General features: G+C 40.0%; 1 protein-coding gene across 8 annotated transcripts in view; it reads left to right on the top strand.

Moving 5' to 3' along the window:
* The window catches only part of MEIS2 (Meis homeobox 2), a 209,144-nt gene that overhangs the window by 58,309 nt on the left and 129,153 nt on the right, over nt 1–21,682 (top strand). For all 8 annotated transcript variants that reach the window (XM_054451274.2, XM_054451272.2, XM_054451273.2 and 5 more), the window contains one exon: nt 5,192–5,337. In XM_054451274.2, the coding sequence (XP_054307249.1) occupies nt 5,192–5,337 (146 nt within the window). The remainder of the gene's footprint in view (nt 1–5,191; nt 5,338–21,682) is intronic.

Here is a 21,682-nt window from a genome sequence, read left to right as displayed (position 1 = left end):
GCAGTGGTGCAATCACTGCCCACTGCAGCCTCGAACTCTTGGGATCAAGCCATCCTCCCACCTCAATCTGCAGTGCTCACCACCACGCTTGGCTAATTTTTTGTAGAGAGAGGGTCTCACTATGTTGCCCAGGTTGGTCTCAGACTCCCAAGCCCTAGCAATCCTCCCAAACAGGCCTCCCAAAGTGCTGGGATTACAGGCATGAGCCACCATGCCAAGCCTGCCTAGGTCGTTTTTATGACCATGAATTTTATGAATGAGAATTTTCTTTTCTTTTTTTTATCTTTTTTAAATCTTTTTGTAATCCCAGGTGCACATATATTTTGTATGAACATATTTAACTATTAAGCCTGGTCTAGAACTTAGAATTTAGAATCAATTCTAGCACTAGAATTTAGAATCAATTCTAGCACTAGAATTTAGAATCAATCATCTGAGGATCCTCTCATGGTGTGCCGATGTTCTTCCTTGATTCAGTGGATACACAGCTATGGATATGGATATTTGCCTACACCCAGATGCCGATGGTATCCCAGGATTTAGCTTCCTGCAGTTAGACACTCTCATTATTGCTCTTTTAAGTAGGTGTATGCTGGAGCTACCTACCAGAGCAATGTCGTGCTCTAAGCATAATCTGCTCAGCTAAGGAAAGCATGTGTGACTTCCTTGAGAGCATAGGTGTAAATCCAGCTAGAGATGCTCTCAAAATGCTTCAGAGTTTTAAGACAGGAGGAGGACCCAGGGATTAGATTCAGGCCTTCAGACAACAACAAAGGAGGACAGCAAACCAAGGGGTTGCTCTCTGTGCTTTATGGCAGTGGTTCTCGAGCTGGAGTGGGCATCAGACCCACCTGCAGGGATCATTAACAGGGCCCCACACCTACAGTTTCAGATTCAGTAGGTCTCAGCTAAGACTGAGAATTTGCATTTCTCACAATTTTTTAGCTAGTGCCAATGCACAGAGCCAATGTTCTATAGCTTCTTTCTTTCTGTTTAACTCTTACTACCAGAAGACTAGGATGGGAATTTAGAACACCACGGCTTTCCCACAGTGAATAAGGCCCAGGCCAGATTGCAGTTACTCACTGTGGCTGCTAACCTCATTCATGGGAGTAAAGTAGGATTTTAATTACCTACCTGTTCCTGGGGCTGCAGCTCATTTCAATTTAGGTAATCTAGTCAGTGGCTTCCCAAAGCCAGTTAAAGCACCAGTGCTACTCTGATTGCATAAGCAAACCCAAGGAATTGTTGAAATTACAAATTCCTTTTTCCCGCCCTAGGACATTTTGAATCAGTAGGTCTGGGATGAGGCCTGGGGACCTGTGTTTTTAACAATCTCCTCTGATCATTTAATCCACTTCAGATTTATCTGTCCACAGGCTTTGAGTCTTCCTTTCCATGGTCACACACAATATGTTTCACTAATGCACATTTATTTTGAGTATGTTTACCCAAAACTTAGACTATGCCCTTGGTCAAGGGATTAGCAACCTTTCAAAAGAAGCATGCCCAGTATTTCTTTATATAGCCTTTCATCATCAGAGGTGGCAATGCTGATGGAATGGCCTTTGGTTTAGCTCTGCAAAAAAGCCCTGTGGGTACTCAGCTCTTCAAAGAAGCTCTGTTCCTGGCATGTTTAGAAGTTACTGTGTGCACACAGGTAACCCACTCAGCTGTTCCAGAGGAACAAGACCTTCACCCTTTAGGTATATAATGTGTGCAGTTGCCCCACCGTGGGGGTTGGCAAAAAGTGGGGAGGGCCCTTGCATAAGCTCATTAAGTTCAGTCATTTACTCACCCAACCGACAATCACTGGTTATCTGTTCTGAGTCAGGCATGGAGGTATCTTCTCATAATCAAAAGATAAGCAAGAAACAGTTACTGCCCTCAAGGATTCCACAATTTTGAATCCTAACTTCAGATGCTATCTCCTTACCTCATTTGGCAAGTGCATTTATGCTGGTATACATACCTTTTTCAGCACATAAACTCATTTGGCACATGTGCCAAGGATTGCCAACTATCTTATACACACAACCACACACATGCACACACACACACACACACACACACAGCCTTAAAACAAAAAAAAACCCCACCAATATCCATGTTGAGTTACTAACTCTAGCATCAGCTGCAAAATTTTATTTTAGTTTGCAGTTCACACAGTTGTCTTTCAAAAATTTTCGTTATGCTGTTGTTAGTTCTCAGTGCTGGAGTTGGTCTACAGTCCATTGGAGGAAAAAAACAATTATATTTATTGTTGTGTTTGGGAGAGGAAACTTCCTCTTTTTATAGAGGTATAAACATATATTAGTTTAAAATTTTGTGTCTAGTATCTAGTCATTAATACAAAACTAGACACATTATTGTTTATAATTATTTGTTACACTGGATCTAAATTCAAATATTTTACATTTATATACAACGGGTTGCTTTATATTAAAATTTATGTGATGCTCCTGTCTTCTCCAGTTTAAGTCAGTCATCAAAGGATGCTCAATCTAGCTATATTTTTTCTTGCGCTAAATATAGTGAATCATATAGTTTGAAGGTGTTACCAGCCCTCTTTGCTTTTAAGAAAGAAAAGATGCACTGTGGAAATGTTGTCTCTCATTTTTAAGGTCATTGATTGGGTTAAAAAGGCAAATGACTTTTTTCGTTGAACTTCCTTCGATTAAGCCATTAACCTTTTAAAATAAGTGCATTCAAAAATCTATCAAAAAAAAGCTAAATGAGATTTTAACAAAATCCTGACAATTTCAGCTTAAACATATACACAGAAACCATATGTGCTTAGAAAGAAATATATACACACAGGCATTGTTTACAGAGTGTGTTTTTATATTTGGAAGACATTGAAGGAAGAATTATTCCATACATACATTATCTGAAATGTACATTCAGATAGCCTACATAGATTTCATGTTACAGACAAAGATATCTTTATCCATGGTAGGTAGACAGACAGACTGACTGACTTCAAACTTGCACTTGCAGTGTGGATTTTTTTTCCTCATCTCCGGGTACTGCTTTTCAAAATTGCCTCAGGCTACAGAACAGCACCTCAGATCCCCAAGGCCCACTGCCTGGCTCCTAATAGCCACTCTCCATCTGTGTCACATGAACAGCTGATGAGATCGCTCCAGTGTCTGTATTTTGGAGAGCACATCCACCCAGGTTAAAATGCTAGGGTTGCCAAGGAGCAGTCAGAAGCCATTAGTGTGGGTGAGAATTTGCCTTGCAGCAGTTCCTTGGCATGGTGGAAAGCGTGTGCACGTGTCCCTGCACGAGCTTGGGTGTGCGTGTATGTGTGTGTGTCTCCTTGTCCAGGCGACACTCCAGTGTACATGGGTGTGCAGGGAGGGTGACAGATGAAAACTAGACTCTGTATATCCAGTATTGAAAGAGTCAAACGCCTTTTGTTTTGCTGTATACTGATTCGTTCTTTGACTATATGGGGTCCCTTTTTTTTTTATCATAACAGAAGGCAAAGAAAAAGAGAACAGCAACTTCGGGGTCATGCTCTAGTGTTTGGGCAGATGGAAGGGAGCTGCTTTGCCTTGGGGCAGGGTGGTTGTAATGAAGTGGCCTGTCAGTCTGTAAATAGTGAGGGTCATCTCTTCCATGTGATGGAGGGTATCGCATTGCAGTGAAAATGGAAATGTCAATAAAATTAATCTGCCAGCTCTTTGCTGTAGCTTTTCTGCTTCTCTGGTCAAAGAAGGTTGAGGGTTTTTTGGCAAGAAAGGAAAAGAACAGGTACAGGGAAGCCCACAGAGCAGACCCAGAAGTTAGAAGGCAAGTGGCCCAGTGGGCAGCAGCCCAGTGGCTGTGCTGTAGCACAGTCCGAGAGGAGGGAGCAGGTCTGGGAATGAGCTGATGGATCTCTAGTATTCCTCAGAAAGCTACAGAGCATCCAGCTCAGGCTACATTGAGCACAGAGTTTATTGTTTTAGGCTTTCTTGGACAAGGTTTTTACTTAGCATGGGATTTATGGCATTTACTGCTAATGAATGTCTATTCTTAAATTACAAAAACCCCCATCTCAGTGCAATTCCCAGATGTCCTTCCAGGACCCTGGCTTCTTAAACACCAGCAGGGAGCATAAACTCTCCACTTCTCTGTTTTCCTCTTTCGTGTGGCTCCAGGCTAATGATGTGCAAGGAAAACACAGCCATCTATAAAGCCCCAGTGCTGTCCCCGTATTCTTCATTTATTTTGCATTTGATTATGCCACAAGTCGGATCTTGTTTCTTTCCTTTTTTTAAAGTTATTAGTTCAAATATTAATGTAGGGATATGGCATATATTGCTGCTCTTGATTGATGCCTTCCCAAAAACAGGAAGACGTGCTCGTATGAATTTTAAGAAAGTAGGGGTCCTGCAATGCCTTGCCAGAAGAGTTTTTCAGATACATAATTTAGATGCCCTCCAGGCAGGCTTTCAAGGCATTTTTGCCGGAGGGCAAGAAAAAATAACTATGACTGTTAAAAGTAAATGATTTTTGCTAATGCACAATTAATGCCAGAGAAAAGCACAGAAGAGAAAGATGTTGATAGAAACTTCTGATTAAGTGAGCACCCTACCTTGATGTGTATCTTTTTTTTTTCGTGATAATGATCAGTGGTGCAGAGAGCTAAAAGTTTTCATGTCATGCAAATACCGACTGCAGGGTCGTATGAGAAGTGTCGAATGTGCGTGCTTAGGAGGTGACAGCTCTAGGAGGGGCTGAGCAGGCAGTGCGTTATGTGCAATGAACAGTGACACAGTTACTGTCACCTATGCAGGCAGCCTAGAATATATAGACTACAGAACATTTAACTTGATTACCCTACAGTATGTGTTCACTCTGGGCATGGGGATGCATTTCCACTGAATGGGTTTTCTGATGGCGGTTTTCCCACATTGGATTCCATAATTGACAAAGAGCTACTGCACTGTGTCAAGTGCACAATTATAATTGAATTAATGATATGGGCAAGTGTGAGACACACAAAATTAACATTTGAAGAGGCCTGGTTTAATTTTGTCTTTTACATATTTGTGTCTCCAATTATACTTTAATGAAAGAGAATATACTCGCTTAATGGATTTCTTTCAACAAGCTTAGCTGAGCTCATCATTAGCTGCACTTGTTGTTGGCACCCTTGCGATGTTTTCTCTAATGTATTTTTATTTCTTTCTACTAGGGGATGGTTTAGACAACAGTGTAGCTTCACCTGGTACAGGTGACGATGATGATCCGGATAAGGACAAAAAACGCCAGAAGAAAAGAGGCATTTTCCCCAAAGTAGCAACAAATATCATGAGAGCATGGCTCTTCCAGCATCTCACAGTAAGTCAAGATGAAAGAGAAAAAAAAAATAGTTTTTGTTGTTTTGCTAGCAAGTTATACGGTCTCACTAAGGTGCCTATTTTCTTATTCTTGAAATCTGATGACTAATAGAGTAGTTAAGTTTTTTTTTTAATCAACTATTACCATCCAAAGAGCACCCTCTAGAAAGTAGCAGGTTTTTTGTTTTAAGAAGCTGGGAATGGACTTTATTTAAAATGATCTAAGACCCTAAACAGCATATATAAGTAAATTTGTTATTTATGCTAAAAGTATGAGAGCAACTTCAGATAATGCAACAGCAACCAAGGGAAATGGCTGTAAGGAGCTCACAAATCCATAAACATTGCTGATTACACTGTTAACGAAAGCCGTCTCCTCTAGGAGGCAAAAACAAAACAAAACAAAAAAAAGCACCTTGCCACATGCACGTCCAATCTCACAGTATCAGGTGCAGCTTTAATTGCTGAAGCAGTTTACAAATATGTCATGTATTTATATGACAAATTCAGAAGGGTTATAGGTGCTGTAATGCCTTTGTTTGCAAGGTGGACATTAAAGATTCTTTTTTTAGCTGCTCAAGTCCATTATCTTAAAAGCTAACCATGTTCACTTCTGGAAACGGTTTTACTATGTGCGACATTTTAAAAGTAACAATTTATCTTTATCTTCCTGTTTGCAATCCTTGTACGTGTGGATACATACTGTTGACTCTAAGACTCTTATGACAAAAAAAATACAATATATTTTTACAGAGAAACTAGGCATGCTTATATTTTACTGTTCATTCGGAAATTCTGGGAAACCAGTAAAAATTTCAGAGGATGCTTCTTGCTATAATATTGTTTTCAGGCCATTCTATTTAGGCTAATACTTAAAAATAGAGTAGCACATTGAAAGCTGAAGGTCTTCTTTGATTATCCAACTTGTGTGTTGCCATGCTGAATGACATTAGTTACAGTGTCATGGGTCCAGGACAAGGTTCCACTTTTATTTATGGTGGTGGCTGCTGATCTGCTCTTCTTGCAGAGCTACAAAGGGCAAGGGGTGGAGCGGCGGTGGGGAGGGAAAAGTGATAGATTCACATTCCTAAATCGGCCATTTTGATGTAAGGACATTAGTAGCAAACTAAGGTGTATCGATCTGGCCTGTGGTGTCAGGATTAGCTGGGAGAACCAGTGAGGCAGCCGTGGTAGTGGTTATTCTTGCCTTGCAGCTATGGCCATTTCAAAGGTCAGGGCCCTGTACTGACTCGGCTCAGAGGAATTAGACAGAACATGCGGTCTCTGGGCTGATTACTTAACCAAAGACAAAATAATGAGTCCTAAGCAAATACTGACTAATTGAAAGGGCTGTAAATCCATTACATATTGGTCAGGGATAATCAGGAGTATTTAATCACTTTTATCTATTCAGGAGCACTGAAGCTGCAACAGCAAAGCCCTGAACCTTGCCATGTGGTTATTATTCTCATCATTATCAAAATTACTTCACAGCTGTTCTTTGCTACATCACCTCAGCTGGAGATTTACTAACCTGTAAAATGTTTTTAATTTGGAAGTCGAGTGAGTGTGAGGGGAGGGGTTTCTCATTTTTAAATGAAGGTTTGTTTGGTTAGAGTAGCAACTAAGAAAGGCAGTGTAGCTGCGGATGACAGGCCAACTGCCTTCTGACCAGCTCACCTGTTTGGTTCCCTCCCTCTGTCCTCCTCCATGCTTGGTGTTTCTTGGTCGAAAATAAACACTTCAACAGCTGCTTTCCAAGCAAACAGCTACATGTGTTTTCAACCTCTCTGTCATCAAAACCAATGTCAGAGAACAGTAGAACCTTAGAGAATGCAGCTGCTCTGCTTATAGATGAGGAAACAGAGACCCAGAAAGGGAAGTTACTAGCTGAAGGTCAAGCTGAGACAAGGGCCCGAGCCTTCCAAGTCCCCAACTCTGTGATTTTTCCACATTACAATGACTTTGCCAAAATGACGATCACCTTTAACAGTTGCATAGAAATCTCACAGTCTCCACCATCAATACGCTCAGAGTCACAAGGGAGTAATACGGAGAAGCCAAATGCTGTTTTCTTTTCTTGTTTTGAAAGCTCCGTATTACCAAATATAGAAAGCCTTACCACCTGTATCTTGTGAGTTGAATCTCACATGGGAGTGTCAGGAGCCCTTGATACCTTATCTCCCACCTCCCTGCCCAGGGCAGTACCCAGCATGCACCATGGCCACAGACTGAGAGTTGTGGGTGGCTGGTGATTTCTGGGCACTTGTTGTACCTCTGCTGTGCTACGAACTAACAGTAAGAGCTTGTACTCACCTCAAGAATGCTTTCATCTAGTTGAATGTATGCAAGGCTTTGTGCAGAATTCTCTGTCCAACTCAAATCTTTAATGACTGCCTGTCCTTCAGGTTGGGAGAGAGGACTCAAATAGCCTAAGCTGGGGGAGTTGGGAAGTCTGCATTCATGCTCTGTGATCCTCTGTACTGGCTGAACCCCAGTTAAGTCCATTAAGTTCCCTGGACCTTCTGTTTCCCCGTTTTACAAATGAGAGGGACACGTTGCAGGATGGATAAGCTCCTTTCCCATGCTCCTCGGTTTTGGTTCTGCTCAAGGACATTTAGTCAGAGCAATGCCCGGTCCCAGCCTCATGGGTCATTCTTTCCTCTCTTTCCCCCTTTCTCTTTGCTTTTGCTTTTCACTAAGTGCTTTATTTCTCTCCTGACCTTCTTCACAACATGCCCCTTTCATTACTTTCTCCCACAGGCTTTGTCTCCCATCTTTCTCTCTGTGCCGCTCCCCTGCCTTTTCTGCACCTCCCTTGTAGCTTTAGGAAATCCTCCTCTGCTTGCTCTTTGAAAATGTTTTCCTTCTTCATCCACACTTCACCCCACTGCAGAGAAGAGGTTCAGTAACTTAAATGAGGATGGTCCCGTAAAACTTTTACTTTCCAACCTTTAATGAGCTGAAAGATTTACTCAGCTGTAATTCTGAGCTCAGAAACCAAGAATAGAGACCCGTAACTAGCGACATGTTAATTTAGATTTCTTTTCTTACATGCACTAACAGGCATGAGGAAGTCCTTGGAACTAGAGATGCCCCACTATATTTTTCTGTCATTTAATTAATTTCGACTTTCAAAGTGAAATGTTGGCTCTAGCTCACTGAAAGTAGATGCAGTCTAAATTATTATTTCATGTAAATTTCTTTACAAGTGCATGATTCAATATGCATTTCTCCATTATTAGTCTCTTTAACATTATTTCAAACTGGTTTGTTCCCTTTTGTGCAGTGTGACCTGTTCTTGTATTACAATAATCCCTGATGTACCCTTTTTTCTTTCTTTTTGAAAAAAGAAGCTAATTGAATTATCTCATTATTTTAATTTGTTAAGCAAATGTATTTTGCATCTCAGGATGTGTTCTTAAAGAAGGGGGCTGCCAAGGCTTTGCCCCCTGAATGGGCCATTGGCCCATTTTGACATTCATGCATTCATTAACTAGGAGAACATAAAAGAACTCTGGTTGTATTTTTTTTTTCCAAACACCCAACCAGCGTGGAGCAACTTTTTCCAATAAGCCACAGGGGTCTCTCTACATATGTTCTCAACTGCAAGCTATTGTCACCTATTCTGAATACCTCAAAAGGCCCAGAGGTGGAAAAAAACCTACCTCAACAAAGGCCAACTGTAGCAATTGTTAAGTCTTAGTCTCAATATGACAAAAATCATTCACCCTCAGTTTTCTTGGAAGAACAAGTTCCACTCCAAATGTAACAGTTAAAACAATCTCTCAAATTCCTTTGCACCACCAACTTCAGGGGGAAAGGTAACAAACTTGCACTAATTGATTATGCTGAGGAAAATATTTAAACAAAGTCCAAAGTGGCATTTAAAAAATCAAGTGATTTGATAAACAGTTTCCATAGTCAGAATTCAGCATTCTGAATTTGCTTAATCTGGGGCTAAATATTAATAATTAGCCTCAAATTTTTAGTTTTGAACTACCCTATTTTCAAAATGCCCCTTAGAAATATCCCCTCTAAAAAAATTCACAATAATTTTAACAAAATAAATCTATCTATATATTTTTAGAAATTCAACTAGCAAAAACTTTGTGTATACCATTACCCTCTTCTGTTGGTTGATGGCTCTGCCTAACTTCTCAAGCTAAGAAATCCAGTGAAGATTGAAGAAAGAATCTCTTGGAAATGTGTGTGCCTTTGCTGGAAAGTACCCAATGGCAAAACAAACAAACAAACAGACAAAAACTTAGGGAAATCCTAGAGAAGTACATTCCTTTTGCTAGCACATGGAGACTATGATATCATAAAAGTAAGCCTGCCATTACAACTGTTTTTATTTGACTTCAAAGATAAAGAAAGAAACAGCAAGCAATAATACCCAGGCTGACGGTTTATTCATAACCATGAAAAAACTCCTCCACGCCAAGAAGCCCTTAGTGTGCTCAATTAGGCCCTCGGGCACCTCCACTTGCCACCTTCAAGAGCTCCTCCAGTTGTGCTGCAAATAATATATTTGATCATGGACTAGAAACAGGAAGTGCTCATACACAAAGACACTACTTGCTCATACCAGTTTCTGGCTGAAGGTCTTCTTATTTGAAAACATAGGGATAAAGCTCACACTTAGGAGATGTGGGACTTCTTTCAAAGATGTGTGTTACAGAATCAGAAGCAAATTTTACTTTTAAAAGTGATATAAGCCAAGGGGGGAGGATCGCTTGGGGCTAGGAGTTTGACACCAGCCTGGGCAACATAATGAGATCCCATCTCTACAAAAGAATAAAAATTTACCCGGGTGTGGTGCACACACGCCTGTGGTCCCCGCTACTCAGTAGGCCAAGGTGGGAAGATCATTTGCACCCAGGAGTTTGAGGCTGCAGTGAGCTAGGATGGAATCACTGTTCTCCAGCCTAAGCAATGGAATGAAACCCAGCCACACACACACACACACACACACACAGAGTGATATAATATTATATATGCTGCCGCCTTGAAACTACAGATTCTAAAACCTCTGCCTTTAGTTCATGGCAAAATGCTTTTTTCCCTCTTCATATCTCTGGGGGTTGGGGAGAGGGGTGAAGCCCACCTCTCAGGTGTTTACTCATTTTACTACTTGCCTATTAGAATCTGTCTTATGGGATTTTGTAAAGGCCTGGGTTTGGTAATAAAAATGTGCTATAAAGGATATCATCCTACAGAGACAGTGCACCCAAGTTATAAGTATATTCAGTTCCATGTTATGTTAGAGAAACCTGTCTCTCCACCAAGTTCATCAAGACCATATGACCGTAAACTTAGTCATCTTAAATTTGTTATTGTACACACACACACACACACACACACACACATATGCAAGGGAGGAGAGAGGGAGGGAAGGAGAAAGAGAAACAGAAACAGACAGACTTAGACTATTTTGCCCTTTGACTGGTTCTCTTTATCTTGTGCAGATCCAGATGACTTCTTTCTTAAATGAGGCAGTCCAATGTCGAGGTTAAGAGCACAGGGCCTGGAATCTGCAACACAGTAGATTTTTGATCTTGAGCCATTACCCTCTCTGAGCCTCATTTTTCATATCTGTAGAAGAAGAATAATTCTAGTTCCACCTGGTAAGGTTATTTTAAGGATTAAGTGAAATAATGTAAAGTACTCAGCCTTGTGCCTGATTCTTATAATAAGTACATATATAAAGTAACTATAATTATTATTTTAATCCAGTTAAATGGCTAGCAGAAGGCTTTGACCAATGGACCTGGTCATCCAAAGTTACCACATTTGTTCCTGGGATTGTAGAGATGGAGAGACCGGGTTTTGCCAGACAAATCCCAAATATGGCCGGTGCAGCGGCTTATGCCTTTAACCCCAACACTTTGGGAGGCCGAGGGGGGAGGAATGCCTGAAGCTCAGGAGTTTGAGACCAGCCTGGGCAACATAGCAAGACCCCATCTCTATAATTTTTTTTTAATTGACTGGGCATGGTGGTGCATGCCTGTGGTCCTGGCTGCTTGGCAGTATGAGTTGATAGGATCACTTGAGCCCAGGAGTTAAAGGCTGCATGGAGCCATGATCACGGCACTGCACTCCAGGCTGGGTGACAAAGTGAGACCCTGTCTCAAAGAAAAAATAATAATAATAGTAATATCCAGGCTGGGGGTGATGGCTCACGCCTGTAATCCTAGCACTTTGGGAGGCCAAGAGGGGTGGATTGCTTGAGGCTAGGAGTTCAAGACCAGCCTGGGCAACATGGTGAAACCTCATCTCTATTAAAAATACAAAAATTAGCCAGGTGTGTTGGCACACATCTATAGTCCCAGCTACTGGGGAGGCTGAGGCACAAGAATTGCTTGAGCCCGGGAGGTAGAGGTTGCAGTGAGTGGAGACTGTGCCACTGCACTCCAGCCTGAAAAAAAGAAAAAAAAAATGGAAATACCCCTCAGTAGGAGAGAACATGGTCTACATTCTGCCTTCCGAAATCCATATTAACATTTGGTGGCTGCTTGTTGAAGCTAGGTGATAGCATTAGAGAGTCCTGGTGTCATGAAAGCCAGAGCATCCCAGTGAGACTTCAGGGATGGGGTGGAAGGTGGAGAAGAAATGGGCTATGGAGTAGTTCAGAATGTCTCCAATGGAGCTACTTTTGGGAGAGAATGTTCTCTTTCACCATTTGTCTTCCAGGATATGAACAGAATATAGAGTTGCTATCTTCCTTACAGTGTGAAAGTCTAGGCTGTCTGCAAGACAGCATGTTATGGTTTTTATTATTTTTTATTGATTGACTCATTGATTGTAGAGATGGCATCTCACTATGTTGCCCAGGCTGGTCTCGAACTCGTGGCCTCAACTGATCTTCCCACCTCAGCCTCCCAAAGTGCTGGGATTATAGGTGTGAGCCACAGCACTTGGCCATGATAATGGTTTTTAAAAAAGGGATCACCAGCTGTGAACTTAGAAGCATTAGGTGTGAACTCTGTGATATTATTCAACCTCTCTGAACATATTTCTTACCATCAAAATGAAAGTTATCTGCTCTATTTAGCTGATTGGGTTGCTGTGTGGTTCAAATGATGTAGTCAATTTGTAAACTGTAATGTGCTGCACAGATGTTAGGTCTTCTGGTCTTCTGGTTGTGTGCTTGGCTTTCCAGCTGCTTGCAGCCGCTCAGAGCTTATGTAATCACCAAGGGTTAGAGACATAGTGCTACCCACCTCTTTCATCCTCCACCCCCAATTTCTCCACTTGTCCATTTCCACAAATGTATCCCTGGAGACACTGTGATAATTTCTATCATTAGACATCTTTTAAGGATCTTGAATGGTTAATTGAATCAGTATTTCATGGACATTAGTTATTTCTGCTTGGAACTAGGCCCTTCGTGATTCTGAGACTGGTCTATGTAATGCAAATAGCTATGAGCCAAATTAATACCAAATAGGAAATGTTGACCTTGGTTATACAGTAAGAGATGGTCTTTCTCATATTCAGAGCTGCAAATGTTCACATGCATACAAGTGAGGCTCCTAAGAAATACTTATGTGGAAATGCACATGCAGAACACACAGCTGAAAGCACCAGCAGAGAGAGCTTCCCACAAACATGCAGCATAGCAGGGCCGCCCCTAGCCTTAGCCTTTGCATTGTTTTCCTGCTTGCCAGGAGAAAACATCTGTGAATTATTTGAATGGAATCTTATACTAGAGATCGTCTGAACTGGTGTCATCTCTGTTTAATTTCAGGAAATGATGTCACAATGCATTAAATAACAATGCTGGGTGATTTATTTTCCCGTGGACATGCTGTCCTAAGCATTCCTCTTCTTTTGCAATGTTTCCAATTAACTGTAAGCTTGAGTGTTCTTCCTATTTCATAATGATTTTGAGGGGTGGGGATGGGAGATAGGGGTGGGCAGAAGGGTAATTTCAGAGGTTGCTGAGGTTCACAGCTAATGGCACATCCATCATGTCCTTATTGGGATGGGAGGGTGCTGAGTGTTGGGGCTGTGATCACCAGTGGCAACCTGCAACAGTATTGGTTAGTTTTAAAGAATGTCTAAAAATGAAAGCTTGAGTGTTCTGATGCTAGCTGTCCAAAGAGCCACCAGATAATTTTAATAGTGACCTGCATACTGTAGCTTCTGCCTTTATCAAAGTTTCTCTTCACTCCCTTCTTCAGTAAAGAATAGAGGACATAAGTCAATTCTGTGTGCCATCTGTTGTCGTTTTTACAATTTCTCAAATTAAAGAGACAGGCCAAAAATTTAATGTCGTGTTGGATCCTAGAAGCTCCTCTAGAAGAGAGAAAATTGCAACTGAATTTACTTTGTCTCTCTTGAGGGGGAAAAATTGCATATTGCTATGTCATAACCTTTTACTTGTAGTCCCAATTTGGTGTTTTGAATTGGATTATGAGGGCTTCTGCATGGAAAGACTGATGTGTTTGGGATTCAGCAGCCTTTGTTCACATGGTTCTGAGTGACATTGTGGTAAAGTCGCCAGTACAGTGGTGGTGCAATGGCTTTTCATGGGGGTAATGAAATGCATAGTCCCTCAATGCAAAAACATTTTAAGACATGTCAAGACATTTCAAAGTACATCAGACAATCCTGTCTAAAAAGAGGTTCACCTCAGATAGACTGAGAAACTTACCTCCCAGATTATGAGCTACTAACTGGCAGATACATTTTAAAAATAGGTAATTGATAGGCAGAACACAGAGTTTTTAGGGCAACCAAACTACTCTGGATGATACTATAATGGTGGATACGTGTCATTATACATTGGTCCAAACCCATAGAATGTACAACACCAAGAGTGAACCCTAATGGAAATTATGGACTCTGGGTGATTATGATGTGTCAATGTAGGTTCATCAGTTGTGACAAACATGCTACTATGGTAGGGGGTGTTGATAATGGGGAGGCTATACATGTATGGGGCCAGAGATTTATGGGAAATCTCTGTACCTTCCTTTCAGTTTTGCTGTGAACCTAAAACTGCATGTGTGGGGCCAGGGATTTATGGGAAATCTCTGTACCTTCCTCTCAGTTTTGCTGTGAACCTAAAACTGATCTAAAAAAATAAAATCTCTTAAAAAAAAAAAGGAATTGAATGAAAAGATTGAAGAATGAAAGGCTTATTAAATTACCATCAAAAAGAAACCAAAATAATGATTAGCTCAAAGTTTAGCACCCAATTTCATAAAATATCACTCGAAGTATAATTGTTTAAAAATATGTTAAAGAATTCAAGGAAATGGGGAATTGAGGACCCTTGAATAAAGGAACATAGAAGGCATGTGCATATTGAATATTCAGCTATTTAAAAACTCCAAGAATAGAGTGCCATTAAATGCTATTTAGTGAAATCCCTGAATATTCATTCAGATCATAGGGAAAATTTCCATTTCTTCGTTCCACATGACCACAGTTTGCAAGTATATTCCATGGAGAAGTGGAGTGATTGGGAATTACAGGGTAAGTTGACTGGGTTATCAGAATACTGACTGTCCCTCAGCTTTGCTGCAGGATAGGGTCATAAAGTGACCCTAACGTTCAAGACTAATTTCGATTTTAGAGAGTGTTACTGCACAGATTTCAGAGGACTCCTGGAAATGTCCTGCCTTCTCCATGCTGTAGTCTGTTTTTGCAATTTGGAACAGATTATGAAGTGTAAAGATGATATCCAGCCCCATTTCTCCTGTTAAGAAATAGTGACTTAGGTAGGAAGCATTAGGTTGGTTGAATGGAATTTGCCTTATTACATTTAGGTGCTGTGTGCCACTTTCTAAATTGATTGGCAGCAGTTGTTTACAGTATGCAGAATAATCACTGGCACCCTTTAAAGGTGTATTATCCTCTTAAAACATAATAGTAATGCCATTTTCATGCTTTTACATTTGCTATTCATATTCTGAACTGCCAAGTCCCAAATCTGCCAGAACTAATTTAAGTTGTTTTTATCTAATAGTGGATAAGTTGTCAAGTCACAATATAATGGCAGATAATTTTTCTTAAACTATAGTTTTACTTCTTGGTTATAATAGATAACATGAATATTTGTTGAATCTGACTTGATTGTCCACACACGAAAAAATTACAACTCAAGAGATATTGTCGTGGGATTCTGCGATGACAAGAAATGAAGAGAATATTATTATCTAGTTATTCTGAGCATTATGGAAAATTAACACGGGCCACTAATTGGTTTCCTCCCAGCCACCACTCTCCCCCCGCCAAATTTGCTGATATCTGATTTGCCTGACATAGCCAGATAATGAAGATCTCCTCTTGTTAATCCCAGCATCAAATCTCATTGCTGCTGTTAATTTAAACACCTCTGTTATCACATTATAATATAACTGTCTAGATTTTATTTGACTTCTTGCTTCATTCTCCTGCAATCACAAATATTCCAGAATTAATTTTGTCTTGGAAATATTTGGCAATTCTATAATAATTTAGAAAAGTATATTCCCATGACTCAGGCCACACTACAATTGGAAAATGGCTTTTTTTCTTACGCAGAATACATGGTGTGATCCCATCATACGCTGACAAAAAACAACCCAAGTGTACTGGGGTGGTGCTACACTAGTCTTTTAAAAAGAAAAAGGCTTTTTATCATTAGAAAAGGTGAATGCTAGATTATTCCCTGTAGATTTGGTGACACATTGGGAATCTCTTTAAAAGCAACCTTATTTTTTTCCCCATGGTGAAAAGTTATAGGTTCTATTTCAGTGTTTCAAGATACCTGCAGGCAGCTCATGAGTTGCTATACTTGTTTTAAACCCTTCCTCACAGTGATTTTTTTTTTAAAGTAGTAAGAGAACATGGGAACATGGGGTCATTATTACTCAATTATAGGCTCAGTTTTTCTGTTAGTTTCTGGGAAGCCATAAATTTAGAACTGTGTAGCAAAATCTCACGGATTACCTGATGGCACTTTGATAAAAACCCCTCTTAGAGCTTAGTCCTGAAGGTTTTATGTTTTCTAGTAAAACACTTAAGTGTAATTAAATATGATCATGTGAAAAGGCATTAGTTTTTAATATGACCTTTGTTGTCAGTCTGGAAATCCTCTAAAATTTTTAATTTTTTTTTTTTTTGCAGAGCAAGTTTGACAGAATAATGATTTCATGCTCTTTGGTCCTTATGTACTTGTACCCTTTTGTCCATGGCTATTCCAAATACCCCCATGCTTATTTAAAATGTATATATAATCAGTTACATAAAAAGAGGTATGCTTAAATTCTCATGACTCTATGGTTAGACCTCTGTGGTTGGAGCAGACAATAGAAATGTCTGTATTTCATTTAAAAAAAAATGTGACTTTCCTACCTTTAGATAGTGAGGACAATCTGTTAACTCTTTGTGTTGATAAAAGCAAACATTTCAGGGCACGGTGAAAGAAATCTCTACCATGTATAAGGTTATATATATACCAGAAGCAGTGGAGTTAGGACCAAATTAAGACTTGACCAGTGTCCTAGTCTTAGCACAGCTTTTTGCTCCCTGGATTATTTTGGGCAAGTCATTTAATTTATCTGAGTGTTCATTTTCTTACCTCATTGTTTTGTGGGTTAGCTAAGATTAGATATAGCCTTCTGAAAAGGACAAAATACTATGCAAGTGTAAACTGGTGTCTATTAATGTTTTCATATAGTCCATTGAAATAGTTTGCTCTGTCATAGCTCCATGAAACCTGAACTTGGATGTGGGTGACACACTCTTCAAAAACAAGTATTGCACTTGTCTCTTTTGCCCTACGTCTGGAATGGGGATCAAATCCTACACATAGCACATGTGCAAGAGAAAGGCAAAAGACCTGACAGACCATTCATATGTGGCAGCATGAGTCAAAGTAACTTTTGGAATTTGTACACTCAAACTTAAGAGAAAGAACTGGAAGATTGCAAACTAACTTCACAATAAACGTATTGTCACTTGTGTTATTACAGCTTTGGAACAAGCTGGTTGGGGGTTTGGGCATCTTTGTTCTTTGTTCCTAAACTCTTCATCCTGAGAATTAACTGGTCCGTCAGCATGCCATTTTTCATCTTGGTCAAGCTGGTGGGGAAGAATGGTTTTACATCTCTAAATGGCGATCTCATGGGCCCATTCCAAGGAAGGCAAAGTCCGGTACTAGACAGAATTGTCTCATTGCAGCAAGAGATAAGTGGAATTTTTTTTCCCCTGAAGACAGTTTCAATCTGGATGCTTAATCAGGCTTTCTTTGATTCTACATACAGAGATTTCAAATGTTACAGCTCAGTTAGACTAAAGCGCAGAATCTGAATGGGAGAAGAGTGAGGAAAGCTTCTAAAGGTATATAGAGGCCTTAGGTTTAGACACACCAGCCAGATATCCAGGTGGATGAACTTCTGTGGAAGCTGGAAATGGTGGCACTACAGTTTGAGAGTTGGAGCTAATCCTTGTAAGGTAATACTTGAAACCATGGCACTGAATAAAGGTTAAAATAAGAGACAGTGCAGAGACAGAAGGGGGTTTGAGTCTTTTTGAAGACTATATGTGAAGAGGTGAAGAAAGAAAGTAGTGAGCAGAGATAAAGACATCAGACCAGTAGGAGCATAATCAGATCATGTGAAGAGGGAAGGCGTTTCAAAGTAGAGGAAGTGGATTCTGTAGAAAGATCAAGGACAGGACAGGAGCAGTGGCTCACACCTGTAATCCCAGCACTTTGGGAGGCCGAGGCGGGTGGATCACTTGAGATCAGGAGTTTGAGACCAACGTGGCCGACATGGTGAAACCCCATCTCTACTAAAAATACAAAGATTAGCCGGGTGCCTGTAATCCCAGCTAATCGGGAGGCTGAGGCTGGAGAATTGCTTGAACACTGGGGATAGGAGGTTGCAGTGAGCTGAGTGACACTGCACTCCAGCCTGGGCGACAAAACAAAACTCCATCAAAAAAAAAAAAAAAAAAAAGAGAGAGAGAGAAAAGGAGGCCAGTGAAGATGGGGGCCAAAGCACACCTGGGAAGGTACAGAGAAACACACATTTTGTAAAGATAGCAAGAAAGCTGAGGGAGGTCAGGAAAAAGCTTCTCTTCACTTATGACTAGGAACTGTGGTGAGGGTGATGGAGAGTGAATTAGGAAGGCACGGAAGTGCAGTCTTGGAGCTAAAAGGGCCAGGCTGGATGGAATCTCTCCACATCATCTCATCCTTTCTCAGGCAGTCTCAGCACCAAAGAGCAAGAGGGACTAAAGCAGACAACAGGAAAAACCTAAGGGTGAGATCAACAAGGGGAGGAGAGGGAAGATGTTAGAGCAGTTTTTGAAATGACAGACCAGTAAGTAAAAATTCCAATGAGATAGTCTTTCCTGGGACAGAAAAATAATCCTACAGTTCATGTGAATAATAAAACAACTAAGAAAAGTCAAGATATTTTTGGAAAAGAAAAATGAGGGCGCTTGTGCACTGAGAATTACTAAAATGTATCATAAAGCTACATGACGTGGCACTGGCTAACACAATAGGCACAATGATCATTTGAACAAAATAAGAATTCACAAATCAACCCAAATATAGAAAGAAATTTACTAATTTTAAAGTCACCACTTCAAGTCAGTTGAGAAAAAAATCATCAGTAGTTTTCATCAAAATATACATTTAAGAGTTTTTTGAAGTAGACATGACTATTTCTCTTTCCTTCGTTTAATGAAATGTTTTGAGAGTAAAAGCAAAGGAATTATAAAGAAAAATTGTGATAGATTAAATTACATACATATGAAAATTAAGAGCTTTTGAATGCCAAGAAAACACCATATACAAAATATAGAAAAACACTAAACTAGCAAAAATATGTAACATTCTATAACAGGCAAAGGATTAGTATCCCTAATAAATAAAGCATTGTACAAATCTGTAAGAAAAAAAATGAAGCAGGCTGGGCACGGTGGACCATGCCTGTAATCCCAGCACTTTGGGAGGCCGAGGACGGTGTATCACGAGGTCAGGAGTTCAAGACCAGCCTGGCCAAGATGGTGAAACCCCGTCTCTGCTAAAAATACAAAAATTAGCCGAGTGTGCTGGCAGGCGCCTGTAGTCCCAGCTACTCAGGAGGCTGAGGCAGGAGAATTGCTTGAACCTGGGAGACGGAGGTTGCAGTGAGCTGAGCTTGCGCCACTGTACTCCAACCTGGGCAACAGAGCAAGACTCCATCTCAAAAAAAAAAAAAAAAAAGAAAAAGAAAAAACAATGAAGTGAATAAAAAGTCAAAAGATGAATAGGTCCATTCACAAAAGCAGAAATACAAATGACTAGTAAGCATTTAAAAAATGTTCAGCATTGGCCTGGTGTGGTGGCTCATGCCTGTAATCCCAGCACTTTGGGAGACAGAGGTGGGAGGATCTCTTGAGTTCAGGATTTCAAGACCAGCCTGGGGAACATAGTGACACTCCATCTCTACAAAAAAATAAAAATAAATTAAATAAATTACCTGGGTGTGCTGGTGTGCACCTTTAGTTCCAGCTACTTGTGAGGCCAAGGTTGGGACCAAATAAATTTAAAAATCAACAACAAGAGATTTTTATTTGGTAGAAACCGAGAATAAAAAATTATAATGTCTGGCACTGTCCAGGGTAGAAGGAAATATCTAACTTAATAATGACTATAAAAATTGACATGGTCTTTCTGGAATATAAACTAGTAATATGTGTTAAAAAAAAGAAAACAACTAAAAATGCTCTCATCCTTTGATCTAGTAATTCCATTTCTAGGAGTTTGTCATGAAGAAATAATTCTAAAAGTACACAAAAATTATGCAAAATTATGTATAAAGATATTTATTATAATAAAAAATTGAAAGTCACCTATATTCTCAAATGTAGGAGATGTGGAATGTTATGGAGCATTATGGACTGCTATGTAACCATTAAAAATTATATTCCAAAAATATTTTGAGATAAGGGGAAATCTGTGTTTTGCTAGGCAAAGTAAAACGGGTAAGGCAGTATTTATGATATAATTTTAATTTTATTAGAGAAAATATATACGGACATATGCACAGAACATATGAATGATTATCCTTGGGTAGGGAGATCTAGGTGACATTTTTACTTTTTATATTAGAAATTTTCTATGTAATGTGTATTGCACTGATAATACAGAATAATAAATTTTATTTTAATAAAGAACCATGTTGGCTAAGGGGGAGAAATAAAGTGTGGTAACACTCTAGGAACACTGGAAACCCACTGAGGGGTTGCAAGCCCAGGTGCAGAATAAGAGAGAGAAACAGAGAAGCAGAGAAAGAGCATTTTTAGGTTTGTGATCTTGGAGGTGCAACATCTCTGTTTGATGAATTTTCTGCTGATAAAGTAGAGATGGATAACATTGGAAATGAGAGAGGCAAGATATTAGACAGGACTTTGTCATACATATTGGAGTTTTCAAAAGCAGGGGCAAGCCATGGGATGGAGAAAAACTTTCTAGCATGTACATAAGTCATAGGGGAAAGAGGGAGTGGCTTAAAAGTCAACATTCTTCTCTTAACAGCTGTGGAGAGGAAAGAAAGCAAATGCTGTGAACTTCATGAGAAAAGTGGCTGGAAAGTCTTAGGTAGGGGCTGGGAGCAGGGAATAAGGGAAGAAAGGGAAGTGAGAACAGTCTAGTCTCTTGTCCTTAATTCCAGAGGTACTGGTAAGGAGGAGAAATGAATAATTTTAGTAGAAGAGTATATTAGTTAGCTAGGGCTGCCGTAACAAAATACCATAGCCTGGGTGGCTTAAACAACAGACATTTATTTTCTCAGAGTTCTGGAGGCTGGAAAGTCCAAGAGCCAGGTGCAGCAGGGTTATTGTTGGGTGAGGGCTCTCTCCTGGTTTGCAGACAGCCACCTTCTCCCTGTCCCTGCATAACATTTCCTCTGACTTCATTTAACCTTAATTACCTCCTAAAAGCCCTATCTCCAAATAGTTATCATATGGGGCCTGGGGTTTCAACACACAAAATTTGGGAGGACTTAATTCAGTTCAGAGCAGAGTTTTTAGGTTAACAATATGTTAGGCAAACATAAGTTTAAAAAAAAAATCAAGGATATGGAATTATGTGTTTGGAAAAGATCAGAGGTTTATGGTTTTTTTTTCTCCCCATAACACAGCCAGCGAGGATGAGGGCAACGAGGCAAGTTAATTTAGGTTGTGGTGGGATTAAAAAAAAAAAAGAAAAAAAGATCAGAATGCCAAGAGTAATGCCATTAGGATTACAGGTCTTTGCTAGACCCAGGCAGTAATAAAGCTCTCTAAAATACTATCTTATCTTGGAGTAGAGAACCTGAGATAAAGATCCCTCAAATGTTTCCTCAAAGCAC

Source organism: Pongo pygmaeus, chromosome 16 (assembly GCF_028885625.2).
Source record: "Pongo pygmaeus isolate AG05252 chromosome 16, NHGRI_mPonPyg2-v2.0_pri, whole genome shotgun sequence".
NCBI lineage: Eukaryota > Metazoa > Chordata > Mammalia > Primates > Hominidae > Pongo > Pongo pygmaeus.
The sequence above is the reverse complement of the archived record's forward strand: the minus strand, read 5'-3'. Positions and strand labels throughout refer to the sequence as shown.